This window comes from Hypanus sabinus, chromosome 2, assembly GCF_030144855.1.
Source record: "Hypanus sabinus isolate sHypSab1 chromosome 2, sHypSab1.hap1, whole genome shotgun sequence".
In the NCBI taxonomy this organism is placed as follows: domain Eukaryota; kingdom Metazoa; phylum Chordata; class Chondrichthyes; order Myliobatiformes; family Dasyatidae; genus Hypanus; species Hypanus sabinus.
Genome location: NC_082707.1, coordinates 127,154,182 through 127,174,922, shown reverse-complemented (window position 1 = coordinate 127,174,922; position 20,741 = coordinate 127,154,182). Strand labels below are relative to the sequence as shown.

At 42.6% G+C, this 20,741-nt stretch overlaps 1 protein-coding gene across 1 annotated transcript in view; it reads right to left on the bottom strand.

Annotated features, from left to right (window-relative positions):
• Window positions 1-20,741, bottom strand: part of map3k9 (mitogen-activated protein kinase kinase kinase 9) — a 373,986-nt gene that overhangs the window by 9,122 nt on the left and 344,123 nt on the right. The window contains exons 9-10 of the mRNA XM_059990213.1: window positions 11,973-12,082; window positions 895-1,665 (exon numbers count right to left, since the gene is read on the bottom strand). Of these exons, the coding sequence (XP_059846196.1) occupies window positions 895-1,665; window positions 11,973-12,082 (881 nt within the window). The remainder of the gene's footprint in view (window positions 1-894; window positions 1,666-11,972; window positions 12,083-20,741) is intronic.

Here is a 20,741-nt window from a genome sequence, read left to right as displayed (position 1 = left end):
TTGTAAAGAAAGGTTTTGACGCATTGCCTTCATAAATCAAAGTATTGTGTGCAGAAGATGGAATGTTATGTTAAAGTTGTATTGGTGAGGCCAAATTTGGAGTATTGTGTGCAGTTTTGGTCATCTACCTACAGGAAAGATGTAAATAATGCTGAAAGATTACAATGAAAATTTACAAAGATGTTGCTGACACTGGAGAACCTGAGTTATGAAGAAAGATTGAATAGGTTAGGACTTTGTTCTTGAAACGAAGAAGATTGAGGGGAGATCTGAAAATGGCATGCAAAATTATGAGGGGTATAGATAGGTAAGTGCACTGAAGATGGGTGGGACAACAACTACAGCTCCTGGGTTGAGGGTGAAAGGTTAAAAGTTTAGGGGAACATGAAGGGAAATGTCTTTAGAGGGTCATGAGAGTGTGGAACTAGCTGCCGGCATGAATGGTGCATACGAGCTCTATTTCAACATTGAAGAGAAGTTTGGATAGGTACATGGATGGTAGGATTATGGAAGGTTATGGTACCAGTGCAGGTAAATGGAACTAGGCAGTTTAAATAGTTTGGCATGGACTAGATGGGCTGAAGGGCCTGTTTCTGTGCTGTATTTTTATTTGACTCAGTGGGTGGACCGATCAATTTTCTTGCTGCCCTCCACTGCTAAAGCTTAGCCCTGATTTGAAGTCTAGTGGGTGGGAGGCCACAAAGATGAAAATCAGGGAGAATTAGGTGAATCGAAATGTTTGGAAGTATGAGGTACCTCAAGGGTGGGATGGTTGTGAAAGTATGAATTAAGGCTGGCATGGAAGCTACATTAGGTGAGCACCATTTCTATCATGAGTACAGTTTAGTCATTATTGCCAATTCCAAAATAATAATGAGTTCCTACCTGTCGCAATGGAGCCTGAGGTACCAGTGGACAGTGTGGAGTTCAGAGTCTGGGGAATCTGTTTAATGGCCCCATCAGAAGGAGTCCTTCTGTGACCCCGGTGTGCCGTGGTGTTGTTTTTTGTCACATGAGTTGGGGTCAATGATTGTTTTGGGTCCCGCTTGAAGCGTTCAATGGTTATGTCTACTAAAGGATGATGAGTAATAAACACAGAGCTGTCGTCCATTGAACTTGGCGTCGTGGGCATCTCGTACACCACCAGCTCATCACTGTCTGAACGCAGCAAAGACCTTGTGGAGTTGCATTCGGAAATGGAGGACAGTGAGAGCAGCGTCAGTGAGGATGGAATGACAAATTCTTCATTCTTGAAGATCTTCCGAGACGGAGGGCTGATGCTCCGTCGCAGTCGGGTGGTGCGCTGAAAGATGCCTTCCTTCCTTTTCTTCTCTTCCTTAGGTTCGACAACTTCTTGTAAAACGTGGCATTTTCCCAGCTCCAGCAAATCAAACCCCAAAGCCACTGCTGCCAAGACAGCACCACAACCCAGGAGGACCAGGTCACACTTCTTCCTTTGTGAGCTGCGTTTATAGCTGTTAGTGGGGGTGTGCTGTGGGGTGCTGGTGGCAGAGTTCACTGGAGTCGGTTCCTCATTGGTGTCACTAACACCAGCCTCGCATTCGTCATTACAGTAGAAAGGTAAAGAGAGGTAGGACTGGTTGGGAAAAGCACACTTCTGCAACCTAGGGTCACAATCCTTCATCACATTCCCATCTTCATGTTCTGCAAAAAAAGGAGAAGGATCTATGAATCTGCATTGCTTCAGAATAAATCTTTTCATCTTTCATATCAGAGGCAGGTGTAGACATCAGTCAATTTTTTTTCCTTTAAAAAAATAATAAAATGTCTCATTGTTACCATTTTATATTGTAAGCATGCCATAGCTTCTCAAGACAGTTTACTCAGTCAGCTTCTGAATCATATTATAGCTGATCTAAGCATTTGTCATGCTTCACATCTATTTCAGCAATTGTAATATTTTTACAGCATAAAAATTCTGAAGATCTGAGTTTTGAAACCCAACGTCATCCATAATCTTTTGGAAGAGAGAATTCCATTTTGCCAATAACCTCCAACAGGTAAAAGAATTGCTTCTGATTCTCACCGTAAATATTTCAAGATTCCCTTATGAGGGAAAATGTTTTCTCCATTGCAATAACATAAATGTAAATATTTGATTAGATCACCATCCAGTCCCACCCAATTTAAACACAAGGGAAAATGTCAAGTTAAGCATAATTTGACCCATGTTGTATCAGTACCATTATGGCAAATCTGTATACTGTCAAGAAACAGTACATCTTTCCAGATGTGCTAAAAACTCAAAATGGTATTCCAGTTCCATTCTTATATTTTCTCTGTACATGAGACATACAGTACTGTGGTCAAGTCTTAGGCACCATGAATTTTCTATCTCAATTTTGTTTCAGTTGTACTTTTTTGTCTTCTGAATTAGTGTGTCAGTAGAAAAGAGAAAATTTTAGATTCCAAACACTCATTTTCCAAAATAAGTTTAAATGTTACAGAGAAATTTTTGTATTTTGTTAAAGAAAATAACATTAAGTAATAGACCATTTTTCAAATAAAGACTTGATTACTTTGTAGGTAGCCCAGTGCATGACTAAACAAAGATACAAACAGGATGCTAATGAGTTGAATGAACTAAATTAATGGGAGTAGAAGGAACCAAATTGGGTGAAGAACGGCCAAACCAATAGGTGAGGGTGTAGTAGATGTGACTCTTTAAATTTCAAATCATCAGTTCTTACATCATGGCAAAAGTGAGCATAGCAACAAGACACAAGGTGGTCATCCTGCATCAGCAAGGTCTCTCCCAAGCAGAAATTTTTCAGCAAGACAGGAGATTCAAGATGTGCTGTCCAAGCTCTTCTGAAGAAGCAGAAAGAAACGGGCAAGGTTGAGGACCAAAAGCACAATGGTCAGCCAGAGAAACTGAGTGTAGCAGATTAGAGATATATCAAACAGATGTCCTTTCTAAATCAGAAAAAGCTCAGCAGTGCCATCAGCTCTGAACTCAAAAAAACCACGGGAACACACGCACATCCTCTACAGCCTGGGGAAGTAATGACAGAAGTGGTCATCATGGAAGAGTTGCTAACAAAAACATACTCCTCCAAAGTGAAAACAAAACCAAGACTCACCCACACACACAAGAACACAAGGGCTAGGGTGCTGAACAATGGCAATAAGTGCTCTGGACTGATGAGTCAAAATTTAATTTTTTGGTTCAGTTTGTTCATAGAAGAGCTGGAGAGTGCTACAAGGATGAGTGTCTGTAGTCGACAGTGAAGCATGGTTGAGTTTTCCTGCAGGTTTTGGGCTGCATTTCAGCAAATGTTGTTGATAATCTGGTCAGAATTAGTGGAATCCTCAGTCCTGAGAAGTAGGAGCAGATTTTCATCCATCACGTAATACCATCAGGGAGGTATCAGATCGGTCTCAGCTTCATTCTGCAGCAGGACAATGACCCCAAACACACGGCCAAGGTCATAAAGAACTGCCTTCAGTGAAAAGAAGAACAATGACTTCTGCAACAGATGGTACAGCCTCCACAGAGCCTTGATCTCAACATCGTCAAGGCTGTCTGGGATTACCTGGAGAGTTAGAAGCAAGCAAGACAGCCTGAGCTTGCGGAATAATTGTGGTAAATTCTTCAATATGCTTGGAACAATCTACCAGCCAATTTTCTTACCCAAAAGTTTTAAAGGCAAAGGGGCTCACACCAGATATTGATTTGATATAGTTTTTTTTTTACTGCTTACTGGTCTTTATAGTAATCATTTTGATATTTAGAAACTTTTCATTGAACTATTTTTGAAAACATCTTTGCTTTACAAATTTTTTTTTACATGTGCCCGAGGCTTTCTCTCGACATTGTATTTTTCTTTCTTTTTCTTTCTTTTTCAATCTTTTTATTGAATTTCATATAAATATAAAAAAACATAACATAATAATGAATAGGTTATGAATACAATAGACTTAAGATTACATTAATAATAGGATAATGATATCCTATTAAACATCAACAACAAAAAAGAACATTAATCAATCAAGTCTATATAATTATATATGAAAAAAAAACAAAACTAATCATCAAAAGAAAAAGAAAAAAAAATTAGAGATGTGTGAAAGAAAATATATATATGAATGTATTTTTGATGTAAACTCTGCCATATCATTATCTTTGTGATCTTTCTTAATGTTTTCAACTCTGTTTTGGTTTTACATCTTCTTAAGAGGCTACAGCATACTTAGACAAGGTAAGAGGTGGAGGGGCCTGCTTACTAATCTACTCATTGTGCTTAAGTGTTATGGTCCTGGCAAGTTCATGCTTATCTGATTTGGAATATCTGATGATTAAGGGCTGCCCATTCTACCTACCACATGAGGTCACCAGCTATCCTGATGGCAGATGACATACCCCAGGTGGGCATGAAGCCTGTGCTCAATACACTCCATGGATCATAGCCTTGAAACAGGATATACTGGGCTCCTGTTTATCCTTGCTGGTAACCTCAACCAGGCCAACTTCAAGAATGTCAAATGAAATCAGGCTTAATTGTCATTCAAACTATACATGGATATGGCCAAATATATGGCCAGCATTCCTCTGGGGCCAAGGTGCAAAAACATACTTGTGCATTCAAAATAACAAGAAAGGGGAAAAAAAGAGCATAGTTATGTAAGAAGACCTATTTTAAGTCCAAGACTCTGAGCGACAAGTCCCACAAATTGATGGTTCCTGGCAGTCCAGCCTGTAATTCCACCAATCCAACACTGGAGGGCGGCACTGACAGGAGAGACCAATCCCAACTGAGCCCAGACACCAAGCTACAACCTGCACCTTGAGGCCGAGCTTCCTCACTGCTTGTCTCCCCACAAAAGAAGGGAAGCAGGCCTTTGACAATCAATGTCCAACAGGGTCTTGTGATCGCAAAAGAGATGTCCAAGGCAGTCACTCACCGTTTCACTACATGATGCCTTCATGTCAACCCGAAGGCACCAACTCCAGTACTTCAAGTAGCATGGTCTGCAACTACAATGTGTTACAAAAATGCTACAAGCATCTCTCCTGTTCCAGCAGAGGCCCAAACACCCACTTACCATTGCTACACAACCAAAGACGTCTACCAAGACAAGCCATCCACATTTTGGTAAATCAGACCACCTCACTGAGCTCCTTACCCTGTATACAAATAGAAGCTGAAACATGGGGATCCAGACATATAGTGCTGGTCTAAAGAAACCGATGAGTTTCTGCACATCTGCTCTGCATCAATAGTTCCGTGCGAGCAGCGCTCACAGCGCGACATCAAGCTTACTTCGCTGACGATCAACTAGAGCTCAAGAAAAGCAGCCATGATCTGCGCAAAGCTATCAAGGCTGCAAAACCACAATACAGGGAGAAGCCTGAGTCAAGATTCACAAAAAGTAGTACACATGACTTGTGGTGAGGGCTGCATACCCTCACAGACTTCAAAGCCAAACGCAGTGTGCCGCCAACATCACGGCCTCTCTCCCAGATGAGCTCCATCGCTTTTACGCTCGGTTCAATGTCGCTAACTCTGAGCCTCCGAGGAAAGCCACTGCTACAACCTGCAACCTGGTCATCTTTGAGGTTGAGGTACGCAGATGATTCCAACAATTGGATAGTTGCAAAGTAGCGGGACCGGACGGCATCCCAGGGAGAGTACTCAGGATGTGTGCAGCACAACTGGCAGGTGTGTTTACTGATATTTTCAATCTCTCCCTCTCCCAGTGTAGAGTGCCCTTTTGCTTCAGATTATCCACCATTGTCCCTGTACCTAAAAAGACCAAAGTAACATGCCTGAATGACTGTCGCCCTGTCGCACTCACCTCAATAATAAGCAAATGCTTTGAGAGGCTTGTCAAGAATTACATCTGCAGCATGCTACCACCCTCACTGGACCCTCTACAATTCACCTACTGACACAACTGATTCACAGATTATGCAATAGCCACTGCTCTACACATTGTGCTTACATATCTGGAGAAGAGGGATGCTTATGTGAGAATGCTGTTCTTGGACTACAGTTCAACATTCAACACCATAGTTCCATCCAGGCTCAACAAGAAGCTCAGCGACCTCGGCCTTGACCCTGCCTTCTGCAGCTGGATCCTGTCAGATTGCCAGCAGGTTGTAAGAGTGGGCTCCCTCCCCTCCAACCCTCTGACTCTCAATACAGGAGCTCCTCAGGGCTGTCTACTGAGTCCCCTCCTTTACTCTCTGTATACCCATGACCGTATCGATACCCACAGCTCCAATCTGCTAATTAAATTTGCTGATGACACTACATTGATTGGTCTTAGCCCAAACAATAACAAGGCAGCCTACAGAGAAGAAGTCATCTCTCTGACACAGTGGCATCAAGAAAACAATCTCCCACTCAATGTCGCAAAAACAAAGGAATTGGTTGTGGATTACGGGAGGAATGGAGACCGGCTAACCCCTATTGACAAAAATGGATCTGGGGTTGAGAGGGTAAACAGCTTGAAGTTCCCCGGCATCCACATCACCGAGGACGTCACATGCTCTGTGCACACCAGCTGTGTGGTGAAAAAGGCACAACAGCACCTCTTTCACCTCAGACGGTTGAGGAAGTTTGATATGGGCCCCCAAATCCTAAGAAATTTCTATAGGGGCACAATTGAGAGCATCCTGACTGGCTGCTTCACTGCTTGGTACAGGCACTGTACCTCCCTTAATCACAGGACTCTGCAGAGAGGGGTGCGGACAGCCTAGCGCATCTCTTGTTGTGAACTTCCCATGATTCAGGACATTTACAAGGACAGGTGTGTAAAAAGGGCCCCTAGGATCATTGCGGACCCAAGTCATCCCAACCACAATCTATTCCAGCTTCTAATATTCATAGAATTCAAATTACTATGATTGCACATGGCACTTTCAGGTGGAGATGTAACATAAAGATTTTTACTCCTCATGTACGTGAAGGATGTAAGAAATAAAGTCAATTCAATTCAGTAGACTGGTCTCTGTTCGAAGACTTAACAGCCAATCTGAATGAGTATGTCACTAATATCACAAACTTTTATCAGCAAGTGTGTAGAGGACTGTGTACGAAAGACGTCATTTTGGGTGTTCCCCAACTGGAACTCGTGAATGAACCGAGAAATCCACTCTGTAATGAAGTCCAGGTCCGCAGGGTTCAAACTGGATGATGCTCACCTGCACAAGTTGAAATACAACCAGCATTAAGCTAACAGAGATACCAAAAGCCATTAGTCGTACAAAGCCAAGACCCAGACCAGCCATCAGTTGCAGCAAGGCTTGCATGCCACAACAGACTACAAAATGAGATTGTGCAGCAGTGCCGATAACAGCACACCCCTCCCCGATAAGCTTGATGCATTCTATGTATGTTTTGAAAAGGAGAGTGGAATGTCGCCACTTGCCCCAACAGCCTCCAGTGACCTAAACCAACAGTCACCATTGTGGACATCGGGCCAGACTTCCAGAGAGTGAACCTATGGCAAGCTTCTGGCCCAGATGTAGTTGCTACCTTAGATCCTGTGCAGATCAGCTGGCAGGAAGTATGGGATACAAAGAGCGATGATGAGAATTAATCTAAGGGAATTGGGGGTGCAGGAATTCACATTAAAAGGGTTACTGGGCATGGGTGAAAGAACACAGGTCAGGGTACTTTTAGCTTTCTTAAGGGATACAGGGTTTTTTTTTAATAGGATATGATGGATAAGTAAGGATAGGGTACTAGGATGGCCAGAGAAGGAAGGATAAAGTGTAGATTAGGGTATGTGTGTGAAGGGATTTAGAATGTAAGTCTACCGTCTGATTCACACTCTGGAGCAGAAGGTGGTGGTAATGCAACATTAAGCTGGGTGCCAACCGCCGTAAAACAAGAAGAAGAAGTTGGCAGGAGTATTTGCAAACATTTATAATCTCTCCCCGCTTTGATCTGAGGTCTCTACCTGCTTTAAAAAGATCACTATCATCCCAGTACCCAAGAACAAAAAGGTAAATGTGATAGCATGGCATTATGACACCAACCTTTCCCTCAATGTCAGCAAAAGAAAAGAGAATTGACTTCAGGAAGCGAGATAGAACACATGCTTCTGTTTACATCAATGGTGCTGAGGCTGAGAGCTTAAACTTTCCAAGATTAAGCTTTTCTAATAGGTTGTCATGGTCCAACCAAATAATGTCATGGCCTAGAAAGCACATCCACACTTCTACTTCATCAGTACAGTAAAATGAAGAAATTTGGCATGTCCCAACTGACTCTCACCAATTTGCATCGATGCACAATGGAAAACATCCTATCTAGATGCATCTTGGCTTGGTTTGGCAATAGCTCTGTCCAAGACCACAAGGGACTGCAGGAAGTTGTGGACACAGCTCAACACATCACAAAAGCCAGCCTCACCTCTGTGAACTCTGCTTACATTTCTTACTGGAACCAATATAACTAAAGACTCCTCCTACCCCAGACCTTCTCCATTCTTCCCTCCTCCCATCAGGTAAAAGACAAATAAAGGCCTGAAAGCAAGTTCCACCAGGATCAAGAATAGCTGTTAACCCCGTGTTATAAGACTATCAAATGAATTTCTTGCACAAGATAGTTGGAGGAGCAGGTAGTTTTGAGGAAGTAGAGAGGCTACAGAATGACTTAGATAGATTAGGAGAATGGGCAAAGAAATAGAAAATGGAATACAGTGTTGGGAAGTGTATGGTCATGCACTTTAGTAGAAGAAATGAAAGGGTAAACTATTTCCTAAATGGAGAGAAAATACAAAAAACTGAGACTTGGGAGTCTTTGTGCAGGATTCTCTAAAGGTTGATTTGCAGGTTGAGTCTGTGGGGAGGAAAGCAAATGCAATGCAAGCCTTCATTTCAAGAGGACTAGAATATAAAAGCAAAGATGTGATGTTGAAAACTTATAAAGCACTGGTGAGGCCTCACTTGGGGTACTGGGAGCAGGTTTGTGCTCCTTATCTTAGAAAGAATGTGCTGAAACTGGAGAGGGTTCAAAGAAGGTTTATGAAAGTGATTCCAGGATTGAATGGCTTGTCATATGAAGAGCATCCGATGGCACTGGCCCTGTATTCGCTTGAATTCAGAAGAATGAGGGGTAACCTCATTGATATCTATTGAATGCTAAAAGGCATTGATACAGTGGATGTGGAAAGAAAGTATCCTATGGTGGGGGAGTCTAAGACCAGAGGACACAGCCTCAGAATAGAGGGGCATCTTTTAAGAACGGAGATGAGGAGGAATTTCTTTAGCCAGAGAATGGTGAATCTGTGGAATTTTTTGCAACAGGCAACTGTGGAGGCCAAGTCTTTATGTATACTTAAGGCAGAAATTGATAGATTTTTGACTGGTCAGGGCATGAAAGAATATGGAGAGACGGCAAGAGATTGAGACTGGGAGAAAAATTGGATCAGCCATGATGAAATGGCAGAGTAGACTCAATGGGCCAAAAGGCCTAATTCTGCTCCTATATCTAATGGTCTCTGGTCACAATAGGATATACTCTCAACCTCAATTTTTACTTTGGAGCAATCTTGCCACTTATTGTCCATCAGTACTGCACATTCCCTGCAAATGTAACACCATATTTTGCATTATGTTAATGTTTTCCCTTTATACTGCCTTGATGTTCAGATGTGATAAAATGATCTATCATCATTTTTCATTGCACATGTGACAATAATGAACCAATTGCTATGCAGATCTCTGCCCTCTCCATTCAGAACAGGTGTGCCAATATTGGATCACATTTTTATTTGGAAAAGGGAAAGAGGAGTATGAAGCTACCTAACATGTTTACTGTAAAGCACTGCTCAAATAAAATGGCATTTGTTTAAAAGTCAGGTGAAGATAATGAAATGGGTCCTTTGCTTTAAGTTATCTAGAAAGGTAATAGGCTGGTGTAATAAAATTATTGAAGCAATGGAATCAAGAGAAAACGCTGTTGGAAACTTTGAAGAAACTGCTAAGATTTTATCTTCTCCAATATTAACTTGAGTTTAGACTTCTAGTTCAGGTGCCTTGCCGTTCAGCGTGGGCGATCATGTCTCTCCATCCATCACGGTCCCTGACCCTCCGAATTGTAGTTGTTGTCTCCCCTGTTTCTAACCATGATGTGAATCCATCTTTCACTTTCATTCTCGGTCTGCCTCTGCTTCTTTCTCCTTCCAGCTTTCCAGTTGTAACTAGTTTCATATACCCCTGTTCAAAACTTTCCAACTAGTGAAATATCCCTACATCTACTCTGGTAGCCCCATTAGGATCTGATGTTGGAATAAGTTCACTCCTCATGTTTTTAAACTCCAAAGGGATGGACCAAAACTATTTAGTCTTTCTTCACAGACAACATTCTCATTCTAGGGATTAGTTTGGTGATTCAGTCAGCTTGTTCTTATACGGTGTAGATTGTCACTCAAAGTTCATTTTCTCCCTTATGAGCTCTTTAGTGTTCTGCTGCTGGATCCTAAAAACTTCTCAGTAACCAAGTTCACCACCAGCTTTTGCCACTTCGGATGCCCTGTCTTTATCCATATATTGATGCCCTTTATTGTCCATATGTTGTTTACTTATACTCTTTGGGGATACTTCACTTCAGGCTTTTTTTACCTGCCCCATTCACACATCTCTCAGATTCTCCCAGGTGGGTGCAGCTTTCGCTTTGGGATGTCAGGAAGGGCAGGTGTTCTTGAAGCACCTTGGCAGCTCCAACAACGCCTGAGAAGTTTGAGACAATCTAGCCCAAATCAGTCCTTGAGTAGCACTCCTCCAGCCATCCTAAAAGTTCATTCCATCTATCACTGGCACAGTGACTGCAGTGTTCAAAACACACTTCAATTATTCTCCTGAGCTGCTCTGACAATGTCTCTTAACCACAGTCCCCACTACCACGAAGGACAAGGGCAGAAGGGACATAAGAACACCACTAACTGAAGTCCCCTTCCAGGGCACACCTTAAATGAACTTGGGAATATATTATCAATCCTACATCACTGTGTCAAAATCCTAGAACTGTCTCCTTTGCAGCACTGGAGCAGTGCTTCACTGGGGGAATTGCCATGGTTTGAGGCGGGGGGGGTCACCACCCCCTTCTCAGGGGCAGTTAGGAATGAACAATAAACACTGGCTTGTAACACCCATTCTGAAAACAATTTATAAATAAAGACAGGTCTACTTAACACAAATCTCAGTGTAAAGCACTGAAAATTCACAACTCCTTTACCACAGATCATGCAATCAGGAGTCAAGGCTTCAGATATAATACCCCTGCTCATGTGGAGCTCACAAGTAGAAAACTGGCCAATTTACTCAGAGACTGAATTACTGGTAGCAGTCTGGAAACCACTATGCCATCAAAGGAGGGGAACGTGGGAATGAGGCAATTTCTTACTTGCAAACATCTCTCACAGTAATTACCCGATGAGAAAAACAAAGTTCAATATTTACTGTGCATTAGTATGGTGCAATAGAGTACTATGGTACTAATTATTACTATATAGAGATAGAGTACAGTACTTTAGTCATTTTATGTATTACTCTGTCCTGCTGCAAAAAAAAACAACTTTCATGACATATGTGAGTGATGATAAACCTGATTCTGATATGGGTCTCTATTGTGGACTGAAGGAGTCAGGGAGAGGGAAATCATGGCTGGGAAAGGGGGAAGGGAGAGGAGAGGGAGCAGGAAGCACCAGAGACACTTTTTGTAATGATCAATAAATCAATTGTTTGCATTCAAATGACCTTGCCTCAGGGCTAGGTGTATCTGTACTTGCAGCACCCTGCCCCGGCAGTCCTTTGTCACCTGTCCCACACTCCTCCCACTGCACTCCACCCTTGCCATTCCCAACATCCTTTGCTCTTGCCAGATTTAGAACTCCCTCTTAGTTCCAGGTTGACAAAGCCCCTGTTAAATTTATATATATATACCTAAAACTTTTGCATAGTACTATATGTATAAAACATTGTGCATTACCCATACCTATTTCATTGAGGCTAGTGAACTCCGGAACCATACCAGCAGTCCGATTTTTCCCCAGACTGGGAGCACTGGGTGACCATTCTTTGCCTCCATTGACCACATGCTTAAGGCTTTGATTGGGAAAGAAGGGAAAACAGAGTAAATGTCAGCATAATCTACAGTTAGTAGAATATTTTGAATGCAGCTCAAAGTACATCTATTATCAAAGTATGTATACATTATACAAACTTGAGATTTGTCTTCTTACAGGCAGCTGCAAAGAAATAAAGAAAACCCCCAAAAAAAAATTTTTTTAAGGCCATCAAACACTTGATAGAGGTCTTAAAGTTGCAGAGGCAATTAGCCCTCCTTTACTTGGAATTGTCATCAAATTAGTCAACTTTTGATAGTCACATGCTAATCTTGTTGAACAGCTCGTTAATACTAGGCCTGCTTTGTCAATATTAGGTCAGGCTGCTTGATAACAAACCACCTTGGAGATGTCCTGTTTTCTTTGGCTCCACTTGGCATTTGTATAGTAGTGCAGCCAAGACCAGTAACAAGGAGTCAAGGATATCAGCCTGTATTTATTGCATCCTGATGTTCCCTGAGCAAAGACAAACTAAATCCAGTTCATCATTGCAATCAAACGTTGGTTATCATTATAGAAAATTATCAGCAAGAGTCACTGCTATTATAATCCACTCAGTTCACTTCTTTAAATAAGCTGTCCAATACCCAACACCATATTAAAACATCCAACATATTAAACACAAATCACTTTCAATCGGCTGTTTATACTCTTTCTCAGCTAAGGAGTCAGTTCTGTGTATTGCATCTTAAATGATACAAAAAAGGACTAGGAAGCAAAAGATTTAACAGATAGACACTTGTTCATCAAATGATTAGTTGCCCACCTTTACCACTTAGAAGTAATCTTTGATGTGCTACATATAGTAAAGATATTGGGAATTTCAGAAGGAAACCAAAGTTCTGGAAAGGTCTCTGCAGACTCGAAAACGGCAAATGCATCATTCTTCATCAAGAAAGGGCAGAAACAGTCAGCCATTATCTAAGAGATTTCTATTCTGATGTCTGCTGTTGAGAAAATGCTGAACCCCATTATTTAGTAAGTGATATACTTGGACAGGAAACAGTTTGAAGAAGACTCCTGGTTTAAAGGAAATGAAATAAGAGGAGAGATTGAACAGGTTGAGGTGATCTTACAGAAACATGCAAGATGAGGGAGCTTGACAGGGTAAATTTTGAAAGAATTTTCCTCACATGAAGGATCCTGGATCTAGAGAATATGTATTTGGAATAAGGGGCATCCAGTAGGCATTATTTAACATGTGAACCTATGAATTCTATACCCAGAGGAGATGTGGAATCGAAGCCATTGAATACACTTGAGGCTGATGCAGAGGAAATTTGGAAGCTGAGGAGTGTAATAGGATGTGGGGAGCAAGTAGAAAGCTGAGATTGAATACAAGGAAAACAAAATCAGATCAACCCTGGAAAGAAGTATAATCTGCTCTCATTTGTTATGTTCTCACTGCTGCCAATCTAAAATGTGAACATTTGCTGAGTAAACTCATCAACACAAGAGGTGTCTGCCAAACGTCACAACTATCATTTGAGAAACAAATTACCTGAAGCATAAGCACAAATTCAGTTAAATCCAAAGCACTTCTCCACACAATTTTATAAAACAATTTCTACATCATTACTCATAAGAACTTCAAATTATCTCTTGGCGTTATTGATCATCTTGGCCAGATTTCATACCAGCTAATCTTGTTAATTTTTTGCACAAGTCTCCCATTTGGACAGTTAACCATTTGTTTAATTTTCCTCCAGGAACTATATTAATCCCTTGGAAAACATTTCAACACCAATGCCCATTGGCAACACTCTTACTTATGCTGTTTTCTAGCTTGCCTATTATTGGATCTTCGCACTCACTCCAAATTCTAGACTATTTCCCCAAGCAGAACCTCAAGCTATTGCTGTTTGATTTAGAGAATCAGTGGCTGATATGTGATTATTTCGAATATTTGGATGGAGACAGAAATGATAGGATTCGACAATGGTCTGCCACCCAATGAAAGAACCTCTTACCCTAGTCAATATATTGCAAGTTCAAAGGGTTGGGTTGGGACAACAACCTGAGCTGCATCTCCAAGGTAGTACTGTGGGAGTGCTGCCCTGTCAAAAGTCCATTCAGCACACGCAATAGATCTGTCAACACCATTCTGACAAAGAGTGTTGGTATCCTAGTCAATATGTATCCTTCAATTAATACCATTAAAAAGCATTCTTGAGCTATTACTATCTGACTGTTTGTAAGAGCAGGCAGTGCACAAATTAACAGCATTTTGTCCTTCTCTAATTTGTGGAACATGCTATATAAATGGAAATCCTGTTTCCTAGGAGAGAAAAGATGTCTTTCAAGGAATAAAAAAGGGTTTCAGCATTAGAGTGTTTAGCATATAAAATAAAGTACATACTATAAGCTCGAAACCTGGGGTTCCTAGACTGGGGTCCACGTACCCCTCAGTTAATGGTAGGGGTTCATGGCATAAAAATCATTGGGAGCCCCTGATTTAAACTAAGAACTTCCAGCCGTATTCTAGGTTTATAGAGAAGGATTACTTAAAGTTAGAGGAGAGTCTCAATCACTAAATCATTTCTATATTTGATTGCTTTTTCATCAATTTACAGTTACATTCTGTACCTACACATATGTCAATTTGCTCATGAATTCATAAGCATTCTTCTGTATCTCAATTATCTCTCCAGTTTTCTGCAAAACATGCAATCACATATAACAAGCCTACACTGTCCAACACACTCAATTCTTAAAAGAAGGCAATTTTCATTTTACATAGCCATTTTCTAACACAAATCACTGCTTTTGACTCAGTCTTTTGAATACTTGGTGTTAAAAATATCTGTAGCAATTCTGTCCAAGCTGAGGCAGTACCCATCTCATATAGTATCTGTGGGAGTGCTTGGTGGGATTAGCATGGGGTTTCTGATCAAAGATTACACTACTTTTCTTTTCAAATCATTCTGTACCATCTGTTCTTGGCATGGGTTCAAGCTCCCAAAGTAAGATCTCTATATTGGTGAACATTCATGGTAATTAATAACACTCGGGCCTTCTAGCAGTTTTTTTATAACCATTTTTTTTATATAAAAATACATTTCTATGTGGCTTATCACAATCTCTGGATATCCCAAAACACTTTACAACCAATGAAGTACCTTTCAGGTATAATTACAGTTATCAGAGAGGAAACGCAGTGACCAACTTCAGCACTGCAAGTCCTCAAAAACTGTGAGAGGATAACAACAAAGTAATATATGTTAGTGATATTGACCGTGGGATTAATATAAACCACAGCACCAATGAATTCAACTACAGAACAGATGGGGTATGCTTATCATCTTATCAAAACACTAACTCCAACAGTGCAATGCTGGAGTATCAGCTAGTTTTCTGTGCTTTCATCTCAAGTACAAACCAAACTCTTAAGATCCCCAGTGCTCAGTAACTGTTTTCAGACACAAGAGTCAATGCACTGAGTCACAGCTTATGATTTGCCAAATTATGTAATTTTAGATTCCAATTAATTACCCTGAAAAAAAAAATCACAGAACAGCCTCAGAACTTCATTCATCTCACCCAGTGGGAGAAAAATTAATATTCTCTGAAAACAAAAATGATGGATATGAATTTTGCCATTTTCTTACTATGAATCCATGCAGCAAAGCATTTCACCTTCAACTAAATGGAGATGACTTGGAAATATTTTAGTTCACTCAGGCAGAAAAAAAGGCATTCATTATGATTTTGTATGGTGAGTGAAGAGAAATGAAAATCAATTTAAAATTTTTTTGCACTAAGATGAAAAGTCTGTGTTTATTTTTAGGGGCTGTGGAAAATAAAGAAAAGTTATAATGTACATACATTATTAGAATAATCAACGACACGGTATGTATCATATGCACTTATTTTCTACCCTCACCCACCCAAAATTAAATTGCAAGTAATATTGAACCAGTCATGATAAAATCTCACTGCCTGCTCTGTGGCTTGCGAAAAACTATAACTAATATTTGCTTTCATATTTTTCAACATACTTCAATAGATTATGCGTCTTAAGAATTGTACATTGGGAAAAAGGTAATTATGAATGTCTTTATATTTTACACAGCTCTGTTTTGTAAAATAAGCATTTACATACAACATAGCACAGCACAGCACAGGAACAGGCCCTTCGGCCCACACAGCTGTATCGAAACAATTAAGTTAGCAATCAATGGTTTTGCTTAAATGGAAGGAGTCTACCCCTCCTACACATCTTCAATGGCTAAGTGATATTATGTCTTATTTAAATTTAGAAAAGATCTGCTGCTCAGTCTTAAATTCGAAACAATCTTTTTATGATATTTGGGGACCTTTCCTAAATTACTTTTCCAATTTATAAAGTTTAACAGTGCACAGACTTTTATGTATATTTTTATCTTCTCTTCTTAAGTGAATATGTTTTTTTTTCTAATTATTCATTGTCATCCATCAGCTTTTTTCTTTGGTAGTTGGTAGGGGGTTGACTTTTTTTTATATAAAAAATTTCTTTCATGATGTATGACTTATCTTTAAATTTTTGATTACAGAGTGGTATATCTTTATGTGTTATGCTATAACATTTTGATCAATTTTATTACAATATATGAATGTACACAAGTTATGTTGAGATGTATCTATGTGTTGCACTCTGTAAATCTTGTTTTTTTTCTTCTGAATAAAAATATTGTAAAAGGAAAGAAAGCAATCAATGGCTAACTAAACTAATTACTTCTGCCCACAAAATGTCCATAATCTTCCATGTTTTTCACATTCATTTATCTACCTAAACATCTCCTTAAAGTCTGTAACGTTTCTGCCTCTTCCAGGCAGTGCATTCCAGACAACCACCTCTCAGTGCGTAGAAACCATGACCCTCACAACTTGATGCACCATCAATAACTCTCTCTGAGACGTAAAGGCGAGATATTGGCTTTTATTGACTGGAAGAAGGAACAAGCAGTGGTTGACCACCATACTACATCCTGGAGACTGAGAGGCAGGGTTCGGGCCTCAATCACCTTTATACAGGGGTCTGTGGGAGGAGCCACAGCAGCAGTCAGCAGGGGGCGTGTCCAGACAGGTATATGTAGTTCACCACACAACTCCTTTAAAATTACCCCCTCTCAGCCTATATATATACCCTCTGGTATTAGACATTTCAATTCTTGGAAAAAAGATCTTGTCTGTCCCCTGTCTATGCCTCTCATACTCTTATAAACCTCAATCAGATCTCCCCTCAGTATCCACCACTCCAGCAAAAACAACACAAGCCTTGACATTGTTCCCGTAATGGGGCGATCAGAACTGTATGCAATACTCCAGATGCAGCCTAACTAGGGTTCTATAAAGCAATGTAACTCCCTGGCTATTGAACTCAATGCCTTGACTAATAAAGACAAGCATGTCATATGACTTCTTAACCACCCTATCGACCTGTGTAGCCACTGTCAAGGAGCTATGAACTTTGACTCCAGGATTCCTCGGCTCATCAACATTGTTAAGGGTCTTTCCCTTGAGAGTATGCTGTTTCCTCATGTTTAGCCCACCAAGGTGCAACACTTCACATTGGCTGGGTTAAACTCCATCTGCTGTTTTTCCGCCTATATCAAAAACTGATCTATATCTCATTGTATTCTTTGCCAGACTTCATTGCTAACCACAACACCACCAATCTTGATATAATTTGCAAACTTACTAACCCTACCCATCTACATTTTCATCCAGGTCAATCACATTCATCACAAACAGCAGAGATCCCCAATGCTGCTCCTTGCAGAACACCACTAATCACAGACCTCCAGTTGGAATAAATCCCTTCAACCACTACCTTGGTCTTCCATACGCAAGCCAGTTCTGAATCCGAACAGCCAATCAACCATGAACCCCATGCATTCTGGATGAGCCTCCACGAGGGACTTCTCAAACACGCCACTAAAATCCATGTAAACAACATCCACAGCTCTGCCCTCATCAATCACCCTTGTCACCTCATCGATCAGGTCAGTAAGTCGCAACTTGCCCCACACAAAGACATGTTGGCTCTCCTTAATTAAACAATGGTTTTCCAAATGCTCATAAATCTTATCCTTAATAATTTTCTACCCATATGGATTCAATGGATGAGTCCTCCATTATGTTTCCTCTGAGTGCCCCAGTGATACTGTCCCTGATAAGTAGCACAGTTCCACCACCTCTTTTACCTCCCTCTCTATCTTTTCTAAACCATCTAAATCCTGGGACATTAAGCACTCATTTCTCTCTCTCTCTCTCTCTCTCTCTCTCTCCCCCCCCCTCCCCCCTCCCCCAAGTCTCTGTACTAGCTACGACATCATAGTCCCAGGACAGCCTCTTGTACGTCTGGGACAAACAGTCGGGACGCCACTTCTTGGTCGACACCGGAGCAGAAATCAGCATCTTGCCCCTGACGGGGTACGACACCCGCAACAGGAAGCCAGGACCCACCCTGAGGGCTGCTAACGACAGCACGATACGGACCTACGGCACCCGCACAGTGCAGCTGCAGTTCGGCACCAGCCAGCTCACATAGGACACACTGGTCGCGGTGGCCCAACCGCTCCTGGGGGTGGACTTCTTGCGAGCTCACAGCCTGCTGGTCGACTTGCAAGGGAAAAGACTGGTACATGCCAAGACTTTCCAGACGTTCTCGCTGGGTGAAGCCAAGTTGCCGGCCCCACACCTGGACTCCATCACGCTGTTGGACAATGAATTCACCAGAATCCTGGTGGACTTTCCATCAATTTTGGCACCGCAGTTCACGGCAGCCATGCCCAGACACGGGGTACAGCACCACATTCCGACCCAGGGACCACCCATCCACGCCCGCGCACGAAGGCTCCCCCCGGAAGAGCGAAGGAGGAGTTCAAGAGGATGGAGGAATTGGGGATCGTACGGAGGTCCGACAGCCTGTGGGCCTCCCCCCTGCACATGGTGTCCAAAGCAGCCGGGGGTTGGAGACCATGTGGCGACTACCACAGACTGAACGAGACTACAACTCCAGACCGCTACCCTGTGCTGCACACACAGGACGTTGCAGCAAACCTGTATGGGGCAAGAATATTTTCCAAAGTAGACCTCGTCCAGTGGTATCATCAAATCCTGGTACACCCTGAAGACATCCCCAAAACTGCTCTTATCACCCCGTTCGGCCTGTTCGAGTTCCCCCGGATGCCGTTCGGCCTGAAGAATGCCGCACAGACATTCCGGCGGCTAATGGATGCAGTGGGACGCGACCTGGACTTTGCGTTCATCTATTTGGACGACATCGTTATAGCCAGCAGTAGTCGTCAGGAGCATCCGTCCCACCTCCGCCAGCTCTACTCCCGCCTGAGTGATTTCGGCCTCGCGATCAACCCGGCCAAATGCCAGTTCGGTTTCGATACCATTGACTTCCTGGGCCACAGGATTACCAAAGACGGGGCAACACCTCTGCCCGCCAAGGTAGACGCGATCCGCCACTTTGCCCAGCCCAACACGGTCAAAGGCCTGCAGGAGTTCGTTGGTATGGTGAACTTCTACCACCGTTTCCTCCCCTCAGCAGCCCATATCATGTGCCCTTTGTACACCTTGATGTCAGGTAAAGGCAAGGACATTACTTGGGATGAGGAGGCCGCGGCTGCTTTCGTTAAAGCCAGGGAAGCCTTGGCAGATGCCGCGATGCTGGTGCACCCCAGAACGGACATTCTGACCGCCCTCACGGTGGACACATCCGACACAGCAGTCGTTGGGGAGCTGGAGCAGCTCATCGAGGGGCGCTGGCAACCCCTGGCGTTCTTCAGCAAGCACCTACGACCACCCGAACTCAAGTACAGTGCTTTCGACCGGGAGCTGTTGGCACTGTATTTGGCAATTCGGCATTTCAGGTGCTTCTTAGAAAGCAGGCCGTTCACCACGTTCATGGACCACAAACCATTGACCTGCGCATTCACGAAGGTGTCCAATCGCTGGTCGGCTCGCCAGCAGCAACATCTGTCCTACATATCCGAGTACACAAAGGACATCCGGCATGTCTTGGGAAAGGACAACATTGTGGCAGACGCACTCTCCAGACCAGCTGTCCAGGCCCTGTCCCTGTGGGTGGACTATGCAGCACTGGCGGCGGCGCAGCAGGCAGACGATGAGATGCCCAGCTACAGGACCACAGTCTCGGGTTTGGAGCTGCAAGACTTTCTCGTAGGCCCAGGTGAGAGGACCCTCCTGTGCGTCATGGCTACAAGCCAACCTCGCCCCATTGTCCCGGCAGCCTGAAGGCGGCGAGTTTTCGACTCCATACACGGTTTGGCGCACCCATCTATCAGGATAACCATCCGGCTGGTCTCCAGCAAGTTCACGTGGCATGGACTTCGCAAGCAGGTCAGTGAATGGGCCAGAACATGCGCGCAGTGCCAAACAGCCAAGGTGCAGCGGCACACTAAAGCCCCGCCGCAGCAGTTTGAACCCACCCACCGGAGGTTCGACCACATTCATGTGGATATCGTGGGCCCCCTACCAGTGTCCCAAAGAGCGTGGTACCTCCTAACTATGGTAGACCGGTTCACGAGGTGGCCAGAGGCGGTCCCGCTCACTGACACATCTGTCAATTCCTGCGCCCGAGCACTGATTGCAACCTGGGTAGCAAGCTTCAGGGTACCAGCCCA